The 18,554-nt window shown below is 45.5% G+C and overlaps 1 protein-coding gene across 6 annotated transcripts in view; it reads right to left on the bottom strand.

Moving 5' to 3' along the window:
• LOC140717613 (uncharacterized) overlaps positions 1 to 18,554 on the bottom strand; it is a 344,930-nt gene that overhangs the window by 43,499 nt on the left and 282,877 nt on the right. For all 6 annotated transcript variants that reach the window (XM_073031183.1, XM_073031184.1, XM_073031186.1 and 3 more), the window contains 4 exons: positions 12,892 to 12,936; positions 10,895 to 11,011; positions 8,152 to 8,196; positions 2,315 to 2,404 (listed from right to left, as the gene is read on the bottom strand). In XM_073031183.1, coding sequence (XP_072887284.1) covers positions 2,315 to 2,404; positions 8,152 to 8,196; positions 10,895 to 11,011; positions 12,892 to 12,936 — 297 coding nt within the window. The remainder of the gene's footprint in view (positions 1 to 2,314; positions 2,405 to 8,151; positions 8,197 to 10,894; positions 11,012 to 12,891; positions 12,937 to 18,554) is intronic.

The following is an 18,554-nucleotide window of genomic DNA, read 5'->3' as shown; positions in this document are numbered from 1 at the left end:
TATACCACATCCACTGGTTCTCCCCTATCCACTCTACTAGTTACATCCTCAAAAAATTCTATAAGATTTGTCAGACATGATTTTCCTTCCACAAATCCATGCTGACTTTGTCCAATGATTTCACTGCTTTCCAAATGTGCTGTTATCACATCTTTGATAACCGACTCTAACATTTTCCCCACCACCGATGTCAGGCTAACCGGTCTATAATTCCCCGGTTTCTCGCTCCCTCCTTTTTTATTTTATTTATTATTATTTTTTCTCTCTGCTACATTATAAATTGCATTGAACTGCTGCTGCTAAGTCAACAAATTTCCGTCACGCATTATTGACAATAAACCTGATCCTGATTCTGAGACACAGAGGAGTGCTGGCTCCTGGTGCAGAAGTCAAGAGTGTGCATGGTGTGTATCAAGGGGAGAATAGCAGAGCCAGAGCCAGCATGTATTCGTGAAAGGGAACAATGAGTGTCAGCACGATAATGTAGCAGTTAGCTCAAATACTTTACAGTAACCAGCTATAAGATCAGGGTTCTATACTGCTCCTATCTGTAAGATCAGGGTTCTAATCGGCACCTGTCTGTAAGGTCAGGGTTCAATTCAGCTCCTGTCTGTACGATCAGGGTTCGATTCTGCCCCTGTCTTATGTAGGGCTCTCAGTACCAGTAACTGTGGTGTTAACTGTTCAGGCTAACAAAATGGCTTCTCTGTATTATAATGAAAAATGGCTTCTCTCTAATGCTGTAATGGGTTTCTGTGTCTGGAATGTATGGGTTATGACTGCAGGTAAGGTGGGAACTAACCAATGGAGAATTGTTATGCCATCTTGTATGTGTAAGATGAGCAGGAGTTTGTGGTCTTTTTCAGGAGGCAAACGAAGAGGACGGACATGTGAGGAGCGGACAGCGGTTCCAGGGCAGCGGATACTGGATGTCAGCGGTTCGGACGGTGGCCAAAGGCTCTGAAGGTCGTTGTGGATGGAACTGGAGGCGTGAGCTCCAATGTATTAAAATATTATGTGCACAAACTGATAAACCTACTGATTTGGCGCCTTTAGGTTATTTGTTTCTACTAACCTATCACTAAGAAATAACTATAAAGTTGCAATTATTTACTCGCCTTTGGTGTATTGTCTGGTATTTGTGTTGCAAGCGTGTACTGGGGGTCATTACACCATATTTACAGCGAAGTATTGCACTATTGGCAGGGCAATGGCGGTTCACCCTAGGTTAATGGGGGTAAATTGGGGTCACAGATGCTACACTTAAGATCAGGGTTCAATTCTGCTCTTGCCTGTATGATCAGGGTTAGATGCTGATCCTGTATGTAAGATCAGGGTTCGATTTTGCTCCTGTCTGTAAGGAGTATATACATGGGATTCCTTTATGTGCTCTAGTTTCCTCCCACATTACAGGTTGGTGACAGGGAGTTGTCAGATGGTCTTTGGCACCAGAAGTATGGTGACACTTATGGGCTAGCCAGCAAATCCTCATTGATTTGATTAGTTGTCAGCGATACATTTCAGCATATGTTTCATGAGAATAAAGCTAATCTTTACCCTTGTTTGAGTTAGTTGAGGATGTAGTTAGGTGGATGAAGGGACATTGACGTTTCTGAAGTTAGGGAGTGATACACACTGAAACCACTGTTTCTGAGGGATCTCCATGCACACTGGAGAGGTGAGGGGACAGAAGGATCTCTGTACACTCTGGAGAGGACAGAATTGCAAGAATGATCCCAGAAATATGTGGAAAAGGACTGGGATATTTCTTCATGAGAGAGGTCAGCTGTGGAGTCTTTAAAATGATGAAGGGTTCTGAGGAAGTGGATGTGGATAGAGTGATTCTTCATTGGGGAAGAATATAGCTAGAGGGTCAGTATGAGGGAATTGTCAGGAAATCCAATCTGGAATTCAGAAAAACATGTTTAGCCAAAGTGGATCTGAGATTGAGGAACAAAATCACTTGGACACAAGATGCAGTAGGTGAAATGGAATGTACCTCCATTTCACCTACTGCATCTTGTGCCCAAGTGATTTTGTTCCTCAAGATTTGCTCCACTCAAGATTCCTGTCTTCTTCCTTATCTACATTCATCTACACTGATGAATGTAGATAAGGAAGAAGACAGGAATCTTGAGTGGAGCATGATCACTGCCAAATGGCCTGTTTCTGACACTGGTAGTCCTAAACTGCATGAATAAGCACAAGGCTCACTGGCAGAGGTCCTAACGCCAAGGCAACTACATCCTTCTCATTGTTTGTTCCCTTTCACAGTCCTCCCGTGGGTTAAATTCCACCACCCCACTGATCTCACCTGTTCTCCTTTCATTCCAGACAGTCCAGGTTCACCCGGAATTCCAGGCATCCCAGGAGGCCCTGCATACCCACAGTCTCTGTCATTTGGCTGTAAAATGCAGAATAAATGGTGATGTGGCATTCTTGAACATAGAACATAGAATAGTACAGCACATTACAGGCCCTTCGGCCCACAATGTTGTGCCGACCCTCAAACCCTGCCTCCCATATAACCCCCCACCTTAAATTCCTCCATACACCTGTCTAGTAGTCTCTTAAACTTCACTAGTGTATCTGCCTCCAACACTGACTCAGGCAGAGCATTCCACGCACCAACCACTCTCTGAGTGAAAAACCTTCCTCTAATATCCCCCTTGAACTTCCCTCCCCTTACCTTAAAGCCATGTCCTCTTGTACTGAGCAGTGGTACCCTGGGGAAGAGGCGCTGGCTGTCCACTCTGTCTATTCCTCTTAATATCTTGTACACCTCTATCATATCTCCTCTCATCCTCCTTCTCTCCAAAGAATAAAGCCCTAGCTCCCTTAATCTCTGATCATAATCCATACTCTCTAAACCAGACAGCATCCTGGTAAATCTCCTCTGTACCCTTTCCAATGCTTCCACATCCTTCCTATACTGAGGCAACCAGATCTGGACACAGTACTCCAAGTGTGGCCTAACTAGATTTTTATAGAGGTGCATCATTACATCGTGCCTCTTAAACTCTATCCCTCGACTTATGAAAGCTAACACCCCATAAGCTTTCTTAACTACCCTATCTACCTGTGAGGCAACTTTCAGAGATCTGTGGACATGTACCCCCAGATCCCTCCGCTCCTCCACACTACCAAGTATCCTGCCATTTACTTTGCACTCTGCCTTGGAGTTTGTCCTTCCAAAGTGTACCACCTCACACTTCTCCGGGTTGAACTCCATCTGCCACTTCTCAGCCCACTTCTGCATCCTATCAATGTCTCTCTGCAATCTTCGACAATCCTCTACACTATCTACAACACCACCAACCTTTGTGTCGTCTGCAAACTTGCCAACCCACCCTTCTATCCCCACATCCAGGTCGTTAATAAAAATCACAAAAATGTAGAGGTCCCAGAACAGATCCTTGTGGGACACCACTAGTCACAACCCTCCAATTTGAATGTACTCCCTCCACCATGACCCTCTGCCTTCTGCAGGCAAGCCAATTCTGAATCCACCTGGCCAAACCTCCCTGGATCCCATGCCTTCTGATTTTCTGAATAAGCCTACCATGTGGAACCTTGTCAAATGCCTTACTAAAATCCATGTAGATTACATCCACTGCACTACCCTCATCTATATGCCTGGTCACCTCCTCAAAGAACTCTATCGGGCTTGTTAGGCATGATCTGCCCTTCACAAAGCCATGCTGATTGTTCCTGATCAGACCATGATTCTCTAAATGCTCATAGATCCTATCTCTAAGAACCTTTTCCAACAGCTTTCCCACCACAGACGTAAGGCTTACTGGTCTATAATTACCTGGACTATCCCTACTACCTTTTTTGAATAAGGGGACAACACTCGCCTCCCTCCAATCCTCCGGTACCATTCCCGTGGACAAAGAGGACATAAAGATCCTAGCCAGAGGTTCAGCAATCTCTTCCCTTGTCTTGTGGAGCAGCCTGGGGAATATTCCGTCAGGCCCCGGGGACTTATCCATCCTAATGTATTTTAACAACTCCAACAACTCCTCTCCCTTAATATCAACATGCTCCAGGACATCAACCTCACTCATATTGTCCTCACCGTCATCAAGTTCCCTCTCAGTGGTGAATACCGAAGAGAAGTATTCATTGAGGACCTCGCTCACTTCCACAGTCTCCAGGCACATCTTCCCACTTTTACCTTCACTCCTGTCATCCTTTTGTTCTTCACATAATTGAAGAATGCCTTGGGGTTTTCCTTTACCCTACTCGCCAAGGCCTTCTCATGCCCGCTTCTTGCTCTTCCCAGCCCCTTCTTAAGCTCCTTTCTTGCTACCCTATATTCCTCAATAGACCCATCTGATCCTTGCTTCCTAAACCTTATGTATGCTGCCTTCTTCCACCTGACTAGATTTTCCACTTCACTTGTCACCCATGGTTCCTTCACTCTACCATTCTTTATCTTCCTCACCGGGACAAATTTATCCCTAACATCCTGCAAGAGATCCTTAAACATCCACCACATGTCCATAGTACATTTCCCTGCAAAAACATCATCCCAATTCACACCCGCAAGTTCTAGCATTATAGCCTCATAATTTGCCCTTCTCCAATTACAAATTTTCCTGTCCTCTCTGATTCTGTCCTTTTCCATGATAATGCTAAAGGTCAGGGAACAGTGATCACTGTCCCCCAGATGCTCACCCACTGAGAGATCTGTGACCTGACCCAGTTCGTTACCTAATAGTAGATCTAGTATGGCATTCCCCCTAGTCGGCCTGTCAACATACTGTGACAGGAATCCATCCTGGACACACTTAACAAACTCTGCCCCATCTAAACCCTTGGAACTAATCAAGTGCCAATCAATATTAGGGAAGTTAAAGTCACCCATGATAACAACCCTGTTATTTTTGCACCTTTCCAAAATCTGCCTCCCAATCTGCTCTTCGGTATCTCTGCTGCTACCAGGGGGCCTATAGAATACCCCCAATAGAGTAACTGCTCCCTTCCTGTTCCTGACTTCCACCCATGCTGACTCAAAAGAGGATCCTGCTACATTACCCACCCTTTCTGCAGCTGTAATAGTATCCCTGACCAGTAATGCCACCCCTCCTCCCCTTCCCCCCTCTCTATCCCTTTTAAAGCACTTAAATCCAGGAATATTGAGAATCCATTCCTGCCCTGGTGCCAGCCAAGTCTCTGTAATGGCCACTACATCATAATTCCATGTATGTATCCAAGCTCTCAGTTCATCACCTTTGTTCCTGATGCTTCTTGCATTGAAGTACACACACTTTAGCCCTTCCACCTTACTACCTTTACACCCTTTATTCTGCTTCTCTTTCCTCAAAGCCTCTCTATATGTTAGATCTGGCTTTACTCCATGCACTTCTTTCACTGCTCTATCGCTCCGGGTCCCATCCCCCTTGCAAATTAGTTTAAACCCTCCCGAACCATGCTAGCAAACCTACCAGCAAGGATATTGCTCCCCCTCGAGTTCAGGTGCAACCCATCCAATCTGTACAGGTCCCACCTTCCCCAGAAGAGATCCCAATGGACCAAAAATCTAAAACCTTGCCCTCTGCACCAACTCCTCAGCCACGCATTCAACTGCCATCTCCTCCAATTCTTACCATCACTATCACGTAGTACTGGCAGGAAACCTGAGAACGCCACCTGTGTAGTCCTGTTCTTCAGCCTTCTGCCTAGTTCCTGAAACTCACACTTCAGGACCTCATCCCTCTTCCTGCCTATGTCATTGGTCCCAACATGTATCACGACTTCTGGTTGCTTTCCCTCTCGTACCAGAATGTCATGTACCCGATCAGAGACGTCCCGGACCCTGGCACCTGGGAGGCAACAAACCACACGGGTTTCCTTCTCACGTCCACAAAATCTCCTGTCTGCTCCCCTGACTATAGAGTCTCCAATGATGACAGCTCTCCACTTCTCCGTCCCATCCTTCTGCACCACAGGGTCAGACTCAGTGCCAGAGGCCCTGACACCGTGGCTCACACCTGGTCCTTCGATGTCACCAACAACATCCAGGACAGTAAACTTATTATTCAGGGGAATGGCTACAGGGGTGCTCTGCACTACCTGTCTACTCTCCTTTCCTTTCCCCCCTTGGACTGTCACCCAACGACCTGCTTCCGGCAGCCTAGGTGTGACTACCTCTCTGTAGCTCTCATCTATGACTCCCTTATGAGTCGAAGGTCATCCAGCTGCTGCTCCAGATTCCTCACACGGTCTTCCAGATTGCCCAGCTGCAAGCACTTCTGGCAGATGTGACTCTGCGGGAGAGGGGAGTTCCCCCAAGACTGCCACATCTCACAGGAGAGGCACATCACCATCTCAGGAGGCACTGTAAAGATTAACAGGGAACAAGCTCGTCCTCCGCCTCTTCTCGTTGAAGCCTCTCGAGTCAAAGCCTCAAATCTCCACTCCTTCACTGGCCCATTCACTCACTAGCCGCTTTCCACAGGCCGCTCCACTTGAGGTAACCCTCTATTTATTTGTTTGAGCTTTTCAAACTGCTTGGTCACCTGACCTCGATTGCCCAATCAGCTGCTTTCTGCTGAGTCTGAGTTATTCAAATCTTGATTCTCTAATCAACGGCTTTCAGCTGAACTATTCAAATCTTGGTTGACTTAATTGCACAGTCCAACTGCCAAAACTGCCAGAATCTCTCGAGTCAAAGCCTCAAATCTCCACTCCTTCACTGGCCCACTCACTCACTGGCCGCTCTGCTTGAGCTTGATGCTCAGTGCACTTCTGATGTGAGCAGACCATTCCCCAGTTGTTGAATAACAAGCACAACTGCACCAAGTACACCCACACACACAAATACACACACAACCCACCTACCTAAATACAAACACACACCACCTACCCAAATACACTCACACACACCCTACCTATCCAAATACACACACACACTCATCCCACCTACCCAAGTACACCCACACACGCATAAATACACACACACAAATACACACACAACCCACCTACCTAAATACACACATACCCCACCTACCCAAATACACCCACCCATACACACAACACACACAAATACACACACCCCACCTACCCAAATACACACACACTCACACATGCACACACACCCCACCTACCTAAATAAACCCCCACACACACAAATACACACCCCCACACATACCCCCACCTATCCAAATGCACCCACACACACATACCACCCACCCACACACACCCTATCTACCTAAACAAGGCCCCCCACAGACAAGCACACCACCTACTCAAATACACCCACACACATTACCTACCGAAAAACATCTTCCCACACAGACACCCCACCCATCCAAACACAACACCTCCCCCACACACACATACATACCATCCACCCAAATACATCCCCCACACACCCCACCACCCAAATACACCTCCTACACACTGCCACCCACACAGACATACACCCACCCAAGTACAGCCCACACCCACCCCACCCTCCACACACGCACGCACGCACATGCACACACACACACACATGCACGCACGCACACGCACACACACTCATAAAGAGCACACAATACTCTGGGTGCCAGCAGCAGGATGTAAAGGACACCAGGAGAATTAGAAAATGTAGAGCCAGGGTAACGAGTGCTCCACTATCCCTATAAACATGCTCTCTTCTCGCAGCTACCTTCAGGCAGAAGGTATAGAAGCTGAAGTCCCACAACACCTGCTAAAGGGTCTCATCCAGAAATGCTGACTGTACTTTTTTTCCACAGATGCTGAGTTCCTCCAGCACTTTGTGTGTGTCCCACAACACTAGGTTCAAGAACAGCTACAGTCCTTGAACTAACCTGGTCAATACAGTACAGTACAGCAACACAATCAACTCTTTTTTGTTCTAATTGTGTTGCTTCTTGCATCATTTTATATTTTTATTGTTAATGCTGTGTCTCTGATGTGATATGCTTTTGATGCACATGTGCTTGTGCAGATGACAACTGGACAATGAGCACTATCCTCAGTTCTAATACCCAGAAATCTGACCTTCCGGGTAAACTCTTAATTTGTGTGTGTGCGTCCATGTCCATCCCAGCCTGTGCCCAGAGCACCAGCTTCACACTTGGCAGCAAGGTCTACAAGTGTAATGACTGTCAGTGTAATGGTGATGCTAGTTCTTACCCTATGCTCCTCCATACGGGGCAGTTCACGCTGCTCCTGTCTGCACTGTGGAGGAAAGAAAGAGAGCAGTCACGTCAGCAGGAATCACAACATCTACAGCATTCCTTATCCTGAAGTGTTGGCTTGACATATTTTTCAACTGCTGGGGACGTGGTAGAGACTTTTGCAGCATGAGGCTGAAGTTGTGGAAGACTGGAGAATTGCTAATGTGCTTTTATTTAAAAAGCGCTGCAAGGTCAAAGGGAACTGCACACGTGAGACTCACATCAATGATGTGAAAGTTACTGATGGAGCTTCTGTGTGACATGATCACCTTGCTTTTGGAAAGACAAGCACTTTTTAGACATAGTTATCATAGCCTTGTGCATGTGAAATATACACAAGGCTACAGGCATGTGAAGAGCAAGAGGATAAGACATGAGAGGATAACAGCAAAAAAGGAACCGGAGGAGATAGTTGAGCTACATAGTGAATACTTCGTTCAGTATTCACAATGGAAAAGGATCTTGGCGATTGTAGGGATGAGTTACAGCTGACTGAAAAGCTTGATCATATAGATATTAAGAAAGAGGATGTGCTGGAGCTTTTTGAAAGCATCAAGTTGGATAAGTCTCTGGGACTGGATGAGATGTACCCCAGGCTACTGTGGGAGGTGAGGGAGGAGATTGCTGAGCCTCTGGCAATGATCCTTGCATCATCAATGGGGATGGGAGAGGTTCCAGAGAATCAGAGGTTTGCAGATGTTGTTTCCCTATTCAAGAAAGGGAGTAGAGATAGCCCAGGAAATTATAGACCATTAAGTCTTACTTAAGTGGTTGGTAAGTTGATGGAATAGTCAGCATAGCTTTGTCACTGATTGAATTTTTTGAGGATGTGACTAAACAGATTGATGAAGGTAGAGCAGTAGATATAGTGTATATGGATTTCAGCAAGGCATTTGATAAGGTACCCCATGCAAGGCTTATTGAGAAAGTAAGGAGGCATGGGATCCAATGGGACATTGCTTTGTGAATCCAGAACTGGCTTGCCCACAGAAAGCAAAGAGTGGTTGTAGACAGGTCATATTCTGCATGGAAGTTTGTTTCCTGTGGTTTGCCTCAAGGATCTGTTCTGGAACCCCTGCTCTTCATTATTTTTATAAATGACCTGAATGAGGAAGTGGAGGGATGGGTTAGTAAATCTGCTGATGACACAAAGGTTGGGGGTGTTGTGGATAGTGTGGAGAGCTGTCAGAGTTTATAGCAGGACATTGATAGGATGCAAAACTGGGCTGCAAAGCGGCAGATGGATTTCAACCCAGATAAGCGTGAGGTGGTTCATTCTGGTAGGTCAAATATGATGGCAGAATATAGTATTAAATAGTAAGTCTCTTGGCAGTGTGGAGGATCAGAGGGATCTTGGGGTCCGAGTCCATAGGACACTCAAAGCTGCTGCTCAGGTTGACTCTGTGGTTAAGAAGGCATATGGTGGATTGGCCTCTATCAACCATGGGATTGAGTTTAAGAGCTGAGAGGTAATGTTACAACTATATAGGACCCCACTTAGAGTACTGTGCTCAGTTCTGGTTGCCTCACTGTAGGAAGATTGTGGATACCATAGAAAGTGTGCAGAGGAAATTTATAAGGATGTTGCCTGGATTGGGAAGCATGCCTTATTAGGTTGAGTGAACTTGGCCTTTTCTCCTTGGAGCGGCGGAGGATGAGAGGTGACCTGGTAGAGCTGTACAAGATTATGAGAGGTATTGATCTTGTGGATAGTCAGAGGCTTTTTCCCAGGGCTGAAATGGCTAGCAAGAGAGGGCACAGGTTTAAGGTGCAGGGGAGTAGGTACAGAGGAGATGTTAGGGGTAAGTTTTTTTATGCAGAGAGTGATGAGTGCATGGAATGGGCTGCCGGCAATGGTGGCGGAGGGGATACAATAGGATCTTTTAAGAGACTCCTGGATAGAAATTACCTAAGGTTACCCAAAGCCCTCTATTGTTCTGAGCTCCAAGTAAGTCCATGTTTAGCACAGCATTGTGGGTTGAAGAGCCTATATTGTGCTGTACGTTTCCCAAGGACTTTACTCTATCTTCTCAAGGTTTTTATTTTTCTGATTGTTTCCAAGGCTTATTCAATGTGTTTAGGGTTTTTCAATGTCCTCGCCGTCTCAAGCACTCCCAAGCCTCCCTCTCATCCCCACCTGAGGTTTCTTGATCTCATTCAATGTTCCCTGGTCTCTCGGTCTCAGGATCCCAAGTCTCTCTCTCTGTCGAGTTCCCCATACCTCCCTCTCAAGTTCCCCAGGTGTCTGGAATTGTCTCTGGATCTCGGGTTTTCAGGTCTTCCTGGGCCATCAGGTGCCGGCTACAGGGAGGGGATCCTGTAGTGATTACTTTAAGCTTGTGCAGGGCATCAGAGAGCATTGGGCTGTGAGGTTTTTAAAGCACCTGAATTGGTTAATTGTTGCTTAACAACAGTTATTAATGGTTTAAGAGTTCCTTGTGTTTTCCTTGAGCGACTCGCTCTATGTAATGCGGTTTCCTGGTGCTTTCTGTTTAAGTTTATTTTTATAGGCTTAGGGATTCTGTATTCTGTAAACCTCCCTTTGTTTCTATTCATGGAAACACAATGGAAGGCTTCCACTCTTGTGTCTCAGGCAGATCCCTCCCAGATGATGGAAAATAACTTGCAGGAGTAGATGTGGATGGTGTTCAGGAATGGTACTGCAATGCAGAGACACCACCAGAGAGCTTCCCACTGACCTTCTCACAGTGGTCGATGGCTCCTGCCCCAGGAGTGCTGTGTGGTGTCTGCTCCACCTTGGCTCCTGTAAATGCCTGGGCACCAGGAAATCCATTGCTGCAGTTAGCACAGAAAACCTGCAGAAGGAAAATAGAACAGAGCTTCAGAGATCTAAGAGCAGGACCAAAGAACTCTGGCATGTCATCACTAGCTGCTCTGTGACAATGCAACAACGAGAATAAACATTGGCTCCTTTTGGAGCAGAAACCTTCTGGAAGCACAGGATTCACCCTGAAAAAAACCCCCAAACTTCATCAAATAACTGGAATCCAAGGAAGCTCAATGCTAAGGCTTAAAACATCTAAGGTTCAACTTAGTGAAAGAACTGGCTTGATGGGCCAAACATCCTGCTCCATGTCCTCTGTTATCTCATAATCTAGGAAATGTCACCTGGACGTATTGTGAGTTGGAGGTTTAGTGAAATCGTGTCACCCCACGACATTGGATATGAACACAAGGAACCCTGATGTGGTGAATGGAAGCCCCAGTGATCAGTGGCTATCTGCATAATGAATAAACGGTGGGAGGTCAGGCTGAGAGGCAGCAACGGTGGGGCGCAGCCACTACCTAAGTCCAGCAAGTGCCCACCACTGTGCTGCCAACATGGAGGGTGCATCGCCCAACCTCCATTTTCACTTATCGCTTCCTGCCTCCCCACCCAATACCACTTTCCTGGTATTGGCTGCCCATCCTGTCCATCATCACAGCATACTGCCTTCCTCGACCAATTTAAAAGGATGATTCATAATTGTCTCAACAATTTTCTTCACACATCTGCAATCTTTTATAGCCAATAATTAAAATATTCTCTAATAGTTTGTATGACCAAAACTTTCTGGATGCAAGTCCTGGGGATTTAACTTCAGTGCTTCAGACCTGTGGAGGTCTGGGTAGTTGGCAGTTCCACAGTGTCCCACTGGAAACAGCGATTTGTTCCCAGTCCTAAGATTGCTTCCTGTTTGTATGGCAATGTAAAACCATAAGACATAGGAGCAGAATTAAGCCTTTCAGCCTTTCAGGTCAGCACCACCATTCAATCATGGCTGATTTATTTTCCCTCCCAACCCCATTCTCCTGCTTTTTCCCAGTAACCTTCTATATTCTTATTAATCAAAAACCTATCGACCTCCACTTTAAACATACCCAATGGCTTGGCCTTCAGCTGTCTGGCAATGAATTCCACAGATCCACCATCCTCTGGCTAAATAAATTACTATTTTTCTCTATTCTAAAGGGACATCTTTGTATTCTGAGGCTGTACCCTCTGGTTCTAGACTTCCCTACTATAGAAGGCCTCCTCTCCATGTCCATTTTATCTAGGCCTTTCAATATTTGATAGGTTTCAGTGAGATCCACCATCATTCTTCTAAACTCCAGTGAGTACAGGCAGAGTAATCAAATGTTCCTGATATGTTAACCTTTTCATTCCCAGGATAATTTTCATGACATTCTTCTGGACCCTCCCCAATATCAGCACATCCTTACTTAGATAAGGGGCCCCAAACTGATTAAAGTAGTACATGTGTGGTCCAAACTGTTTTATAAACTCTCAGCATTACATCCTTGCACTTATATTCAAATCCTCCTGAAATGAATGCTAACTTAACAGGACAATAGAACCTCAGCCAAACAGCGACACCAGCTTCAGTGTGGATAAGGTAGTTTACAGACCCTCTTAATATTTCTGTGCGTGCATGATGTGGCAACACACCACAGCAAATTCCTAACACACATAAATGTGGATGTAAAGTTGATCTTTGATCCAATTCCATTGAGCAATTACTTGAATATACAAGTTAAAACCTCTGTGATTCCAGTAAGTAAGGAGTTCAAAAGACATGAATTATCTGTTTGAGAATAAATTTTGTTGAAGTATTTGTGCCTTGAAATCCAACTTTACCAGTTTGTATCCAAGTCCCACCATGGTCAAAGTCTTTCTCAGGAGTGTGATTTTTACCTTGAAGAAAGAATTGTTCCTCTCAGCAAACAGTGACAGCGGAGGCTGAAATACAAAAGCAGCTTGTAAAATAATCATTTCACTCCAACCGAGAACTATCACCTGAACTTAAATAACAAGCCACCTGAAAGAGTCACCTCTGGCCTCCCAGATTACGTGAGGTTATTTAAAAGCAAACAAAGATGCTTCCCCTAGCTCCCCAGCCACCATTATTGCTTTAATCTCACTATAGGAGTGTGCTTTCTAGAAATCAGTTCCTGGTCTTCATTTATTACATCGATACTTCCGTACTTCTAGAATCCCAGGCTGGCTGAGTTTCAGAATAATGCACAACTTTTCTTCCTTGCTCACGTGCTCTTGCAGTCTCATGAGTGGCAATACTTGCCTTCACCATATCACAGTAATACTTGCCTTCACAAACACCTGGTCACAGCTGTTCAACATATTAGACAGTTCCTTCCTCCTGCCCACACATCAGGGATGGCTTAATTCCTCTCCAGTTTTGTGCTTCTCAGGTGACTGGTGAGACCAATATGGGAACAACAGTCTCTTTGTATGGGCAGCTTGTGAGGTTAAGATGTCACAAAGCATAAAAACAGGCCTTTTGGCCCAGCTTATCCATGCAAAATAGAGACGCCCAGCTAAGCCAGCTCCATTTGCCCTATTTGACCCATACCTTTCCTCTTCACATATGTTTCCAGCACTTTGCACAGGGCCTCTGTGTAGTCCAGACATGGTTCTCAATACTGACCCAAATCCCCTTCTCTGAGCACTCATGGGCCGGTGGTTTCAATAAGTCAATGAGAATGCTGCATTTCTTCAAAGAGTCTGAGTGCTCATCCTTGGATCTTTCTCTGGGTCCAGCAGGTAATCTGCTCCTGAGAGCAAAGGCAGAATAGGGTGTCTGATCTTGAGATACTGCCTTCGGGCACGTGAACAAGCTTGCCTGCCCCATAAGACCCAATGAGGGTCTCAGCAATGTAAGTGTTGGCCTAGAAGCAGATACTGTCATTGCTCCAGTTTCCCATCCAGTCCGTTTGCAGGAGGTTGACAAAGCTATACTGGTGGCGTCTTACCACTTTCCTAAGCAACCTACTGTGGGAAGTTGAAGTCTCAGAGACATGGGACAGGTGTCAATCACTGTTACCCTACAGACCAGCAGTTTCATGCCAGGTCTGACATCTTGATCCTCAAACACACTATCTCCTCAAAAATTGTGAATTGGCCAAGACTTGAAGGGGCAAATGATTTCCTACATTATGGGACATATATGAAAAGGATTTTCATGCCAAGGTTTGCCCTCAGTGAGAGGTGGCTCTGAAGAAATTGGCAATGGTCCACATATTCAGCATGGAGAGCAGTGAGGTGTAGCAGGAGCAGGCTAGAGAAGGAACTCAGACTTGTGGGTGCTGGGCCTATCCTCATATCTGCTTCAATGAGGGAGATAACAATGCCTTGGAGCAGTGCCTTTGGTGCAGCAGTTTGTATTATGGGAGCCTAGCTACAAGATTAGTTGGTTATGGGACTGGTTTACACCTGCACACAAATTTTTAATTTTGTTCCAGGCTATACAAGGAATTGGAGAGTGTCCCTGTAGACTGTTTACTGTTTCCACTGCTCCATTACACCCCAGTCACAGCAGGATTATGAGGTCCAGTCCCTTTTGAAGGCTAGAGCTGAGGCTTTTAGATCCGGAGATACCAGTCACTACATGGAATCCAGGTGTGAACTCCGGAAAGCCATTAAGGGCACCAAGAGGCAACATCGAGCCAAGTTGGAAGCCCAGGCTAACCAGAGGGATGCCAGTAGACTATGGCAGAGTCTAAATGAGATCACTGGGCGCAAAGAAAAGGCTGGGAATATCAATAACTGTATCGCTTCTCTTCCTGACGAACTTAACGTATTTGACGCAAGATTCAAACAGAAGAGGAGCATCCCGCCCCCTCTGGATGAACCGGACCTGATGGCATCAAGATTCATCGTCACCGAGGAAGACATTAGAAGAGCCTTCCTGAAGATAAATCCAAGGAAGGCAACGGGCCCAGATGGCATCCCGGGACGGGTTCTCCAGGCCTGTGCAAGCGAGCTAGCTGGAGTGTTTGCTGACATCTTCAACTGCTCCCTGCTTCAGTCTAAGATCCCCTCGTGTTTTAAGAAGGCAACAATAATCCCGGTGCCGAAGAAAAGCAAGGTGGCATGCCTGAATGACTACCGACCTGTGGCTCTAACATCAATTGCTATGAAGTGCTTCGAGCGATTGGTTATGGCACTCATCAACCATAACCTACTGGTCAACCTTGACGCTTTGCAATTTGCCTACCGGAGCAACAGGCTCCTTTTCATCGACTACAGCTCTGCCTTTAATACCATCATTCCAAATAATCTGATTCCTAAGCTCCGGAACCTGGGTCTTAGCACTCATACCTGCAGCTGGATCTTCAACTTCCTCACAGACAGGACCCAGGCTGTAAAAATAGGGGACAAGCTCTCCTCTACAATCACTCTGAGCACCGGTGCCCCACAAGGCTGTGTACTCAGCCTCCTGCTGTACTCACTGTACACCCATGATTGTGTAGCCAAGTTTCCATCGAACTCAATATCTAAGTTTGCTGATGACATCACAATTGTAGGCCGCATGTTGGGTAATGATGAGTCTGAGTACAGAGAGGAAAGTAAGAACCTGGTGGCATGGTGCGAAGACAATAACCTATCCCTCAACGTCAGCAAGACGAAGGAATTGGTTGTTGACTTCAGAAGGAGTAGCGGACCGCACAACCCCATCTACATTGGTGGTGCACAGGTGGAACAGGTCAAAAGCTTTAAGTCCCTCGGGATGAATATCACAAATGACCTGACTTGGTCTAACCAAGCAGAGTCCACTGCCAAGAAAGGCCTTTACTTCCTGAGAAAACTGAAGAAATTTGGCCTGTCCCCTAAAACCCTCACTAATTTTTATAGGTGCATCGTAGAAAGCATTCTTCTAGGGTGCATCACAACCTGGTATGGAAGTTGTCCTGTTGAAGACAGGAAGAAGCTACAGAAGATCCTGAACATAGCCCAGCACATCACACAAACCAATCTTCCATCCTTGGACTCACTTTACACCGCACGCTGTCGGAGCAGTGCTGCCAGGATAATCAAGGACAAGACCCACCCAGCCAACATACTTTTTGTCCCACTTCCCTCCGGGAGAAGGTTCAGGAGCATGAAGATTCGTATGGCCAGATTTGGGAACAGCTTCTTTCCAACTGTGATAAGACTGCTGAACAGATCCTGACCTGGATCTGGGTCGTACCTTCCAAATATCTGGACCTGACTTGCACTACCTTACCTTCCCTTTTCTATTTTCTAATTATGATGTATAATTTAAATTTTTATTATATTTACTTCGATTTGTACTTCAGGGAGCGCAAAGCGCAGAAGCAAATATCACTGTGATGATTGTACGCTCTAGTATCAATTGTTTGGTGACAATAAATTAAAGTAAAAGGAACTGGAACACTACATCCATCTGTCGCCGTTTGATTGCCCAGTTATTTCCTGAATAAGCATCAACATGGCCCAGAGTTCAAACCACCAAACAAGTTAACCAGATCTATTTCTTGGTCCTGCACAGAGCAGAAAGTGCTGGAAATACTCAATAAGTACTCAATAAGCTAGGCAGTCTCCGTGGAGAGAGAAACAGATAATGTTTCATTTCAGGTCACTGACTTGAATCTGATGTGATGAGTAGGTGCAGCACTTTCTGAGTTTACCTTGGATTTATAGACTCTGCAGTATTTTGCTTTCCTGTTCTCAAGTACTGTTTGCATGGCAGTGTGATTGGTGCACAGCTGGCAGTATGGGAGATCCGAGCTGGGGGTGGACCAGCCATGGAGGTAACACTATACAGCCATGAACCTGTGAGTACAGGGGCTGAACGGTTCCAATGAGTGCTGGACATGTTTACCCCACTCATACATTAAACCAACAAGATAATGGAGATTTAATTGCAATAACAGATTTGTGTAAATGGTATGATTCTCCCTGTTCTCAGTAAATCCACTGAGAGTCAGAGAGGAGGTTCTAAATTGAAACAGCAAAATAACCCAGATGTTATCTGCACTGATTTCAGAAATGAAATCAGAGGGAAGATGATGGGCGATGGTGTACGAGGAGTGATTGATAAATTTGTGGCCTAAGGTAGAAGGAGTCAATTTTAGAAAACCTAGCACATTTATTTTTCAACATAGTCCCTCCTACATTTACACACTTAGTCCAGCGGTCATGGAGCATACAGATCCCTTCTTTGTAGAAGTCGGCGTCTTGGACCTCCAGAAAGTGGTCCACAGCAGGGGTGATTGATAAGTCCATGGCCTAAGGTAGAAGGGGATGTGTTATACAGCTCTTGTTATATGCACGTGTAGTTCAACTCTTTGAGTGATTATGCAGAAAGTTTGAAGTGAATAACTTCTGTAGTATTTCTGTTTCAGATAATTGAAAATTGTAAGTAAGCTGTCTGAGAAAATGGACAAAGTCGGCCTTTGTGATGTCATCCACTACCTCGGTCTCAAGGGCTTATCACCCAAGGAGGGCCACGAGGATATGGTGGCAACACTAGGGGAGGGTGAAAAATAAATGTGCTAGGTTTTCTAAAATTGACTCATTCTACCCTAGGCCACGAACTTATCAATCAACCCTCATAAACCAGGTCTCACCATTCTGCCTTTTCAATATCTTAATCACCTCCTCCAAAGGCTCAACCAGACTTGTGAGACATGACCCTCTCTGCACATAACCATGCTGACTCCTGATCAGTCCCTGAACATAAACCTTGTCCCTCAGAATCTTTTCCAAAAACTTCCCTACCACTGAAGTAAAGATCATCGGCCTATAGTTTCTTGGCGCTTTCTTACCGCCCTTACTGAGCAAAGAGTCAATATCAGCTGTCCTCCAGTCTTCTAATACTTCACCTGAGGCTGACAAAGGTGCAGATATCTCTGTTAGAGACCAGCAGTCTCTCCCCTTGTTTCCTGTAGCATCCTGGGATAGCTTCGGTCAAGCCCTGTGGATTTATCTATGCTAATATGCTACAATATTTCCAGAACTTCCTCCTTCCTGATAGAGCTGTGCTCCTGAATATCACTAGATCCCACTTTGACTACCAATATGAAGTACTAATTTATATTCTAGCTCATATCCCCTGCCTCCACACAGATTGCCTGTCTGGTTTCTGTGGGGGATATTTTAGTTACACCTTCTTTATAATATACTTATCAAAGGTTTTAGATTTCTCCTTTAACCTACTTGCCAAATTCATTACATGAATTGTAACTCCATAAAATATAGGAGAAGAATTAGGCCATTCAGCCCATCTAGTCTGATCCACCACTCCATCATGACCGATATAAGACCATAAGACACAGCTGCAGAATTAGGCCATTTGGCCCATTGAGTCTGCACTGCCAATCAATCATGGCTGATACTTTTCTCCCCTCCTCAGCCTACACCCCAGCCTTTTCTCCATAACCTTTGATGCCATGTCCAATCAAATCAAGCACCTGTCAAGCTCTGCCTTAAATACACCCATGACCTGGCCTCCACAGCTGTGTGTGGTAATAAATCCCACAAATTCAGCATCCTCTGGATAAAGAAATTTCTCTGTATCGCTGTTTCAAATGGAC

This window comes from Hemitrygon akajei, chromosome 28 (assembly GCF_048418815.1).
Source record: "Hemitrygon akajei chromosome 28, sHemAka1.3, whole genome shotgun sequence".
NCBI lineage: Eukaryota > Metazoa > Chordata > Chondrichthyes > Myliobatiformes > Dasyatidae > Hemitrygon > Hemitrygon akajei.
Note: the sequence above shows the minus strand (reverse complement) of the source record. Positions and strands in the feature narration are given on the sequence as shown.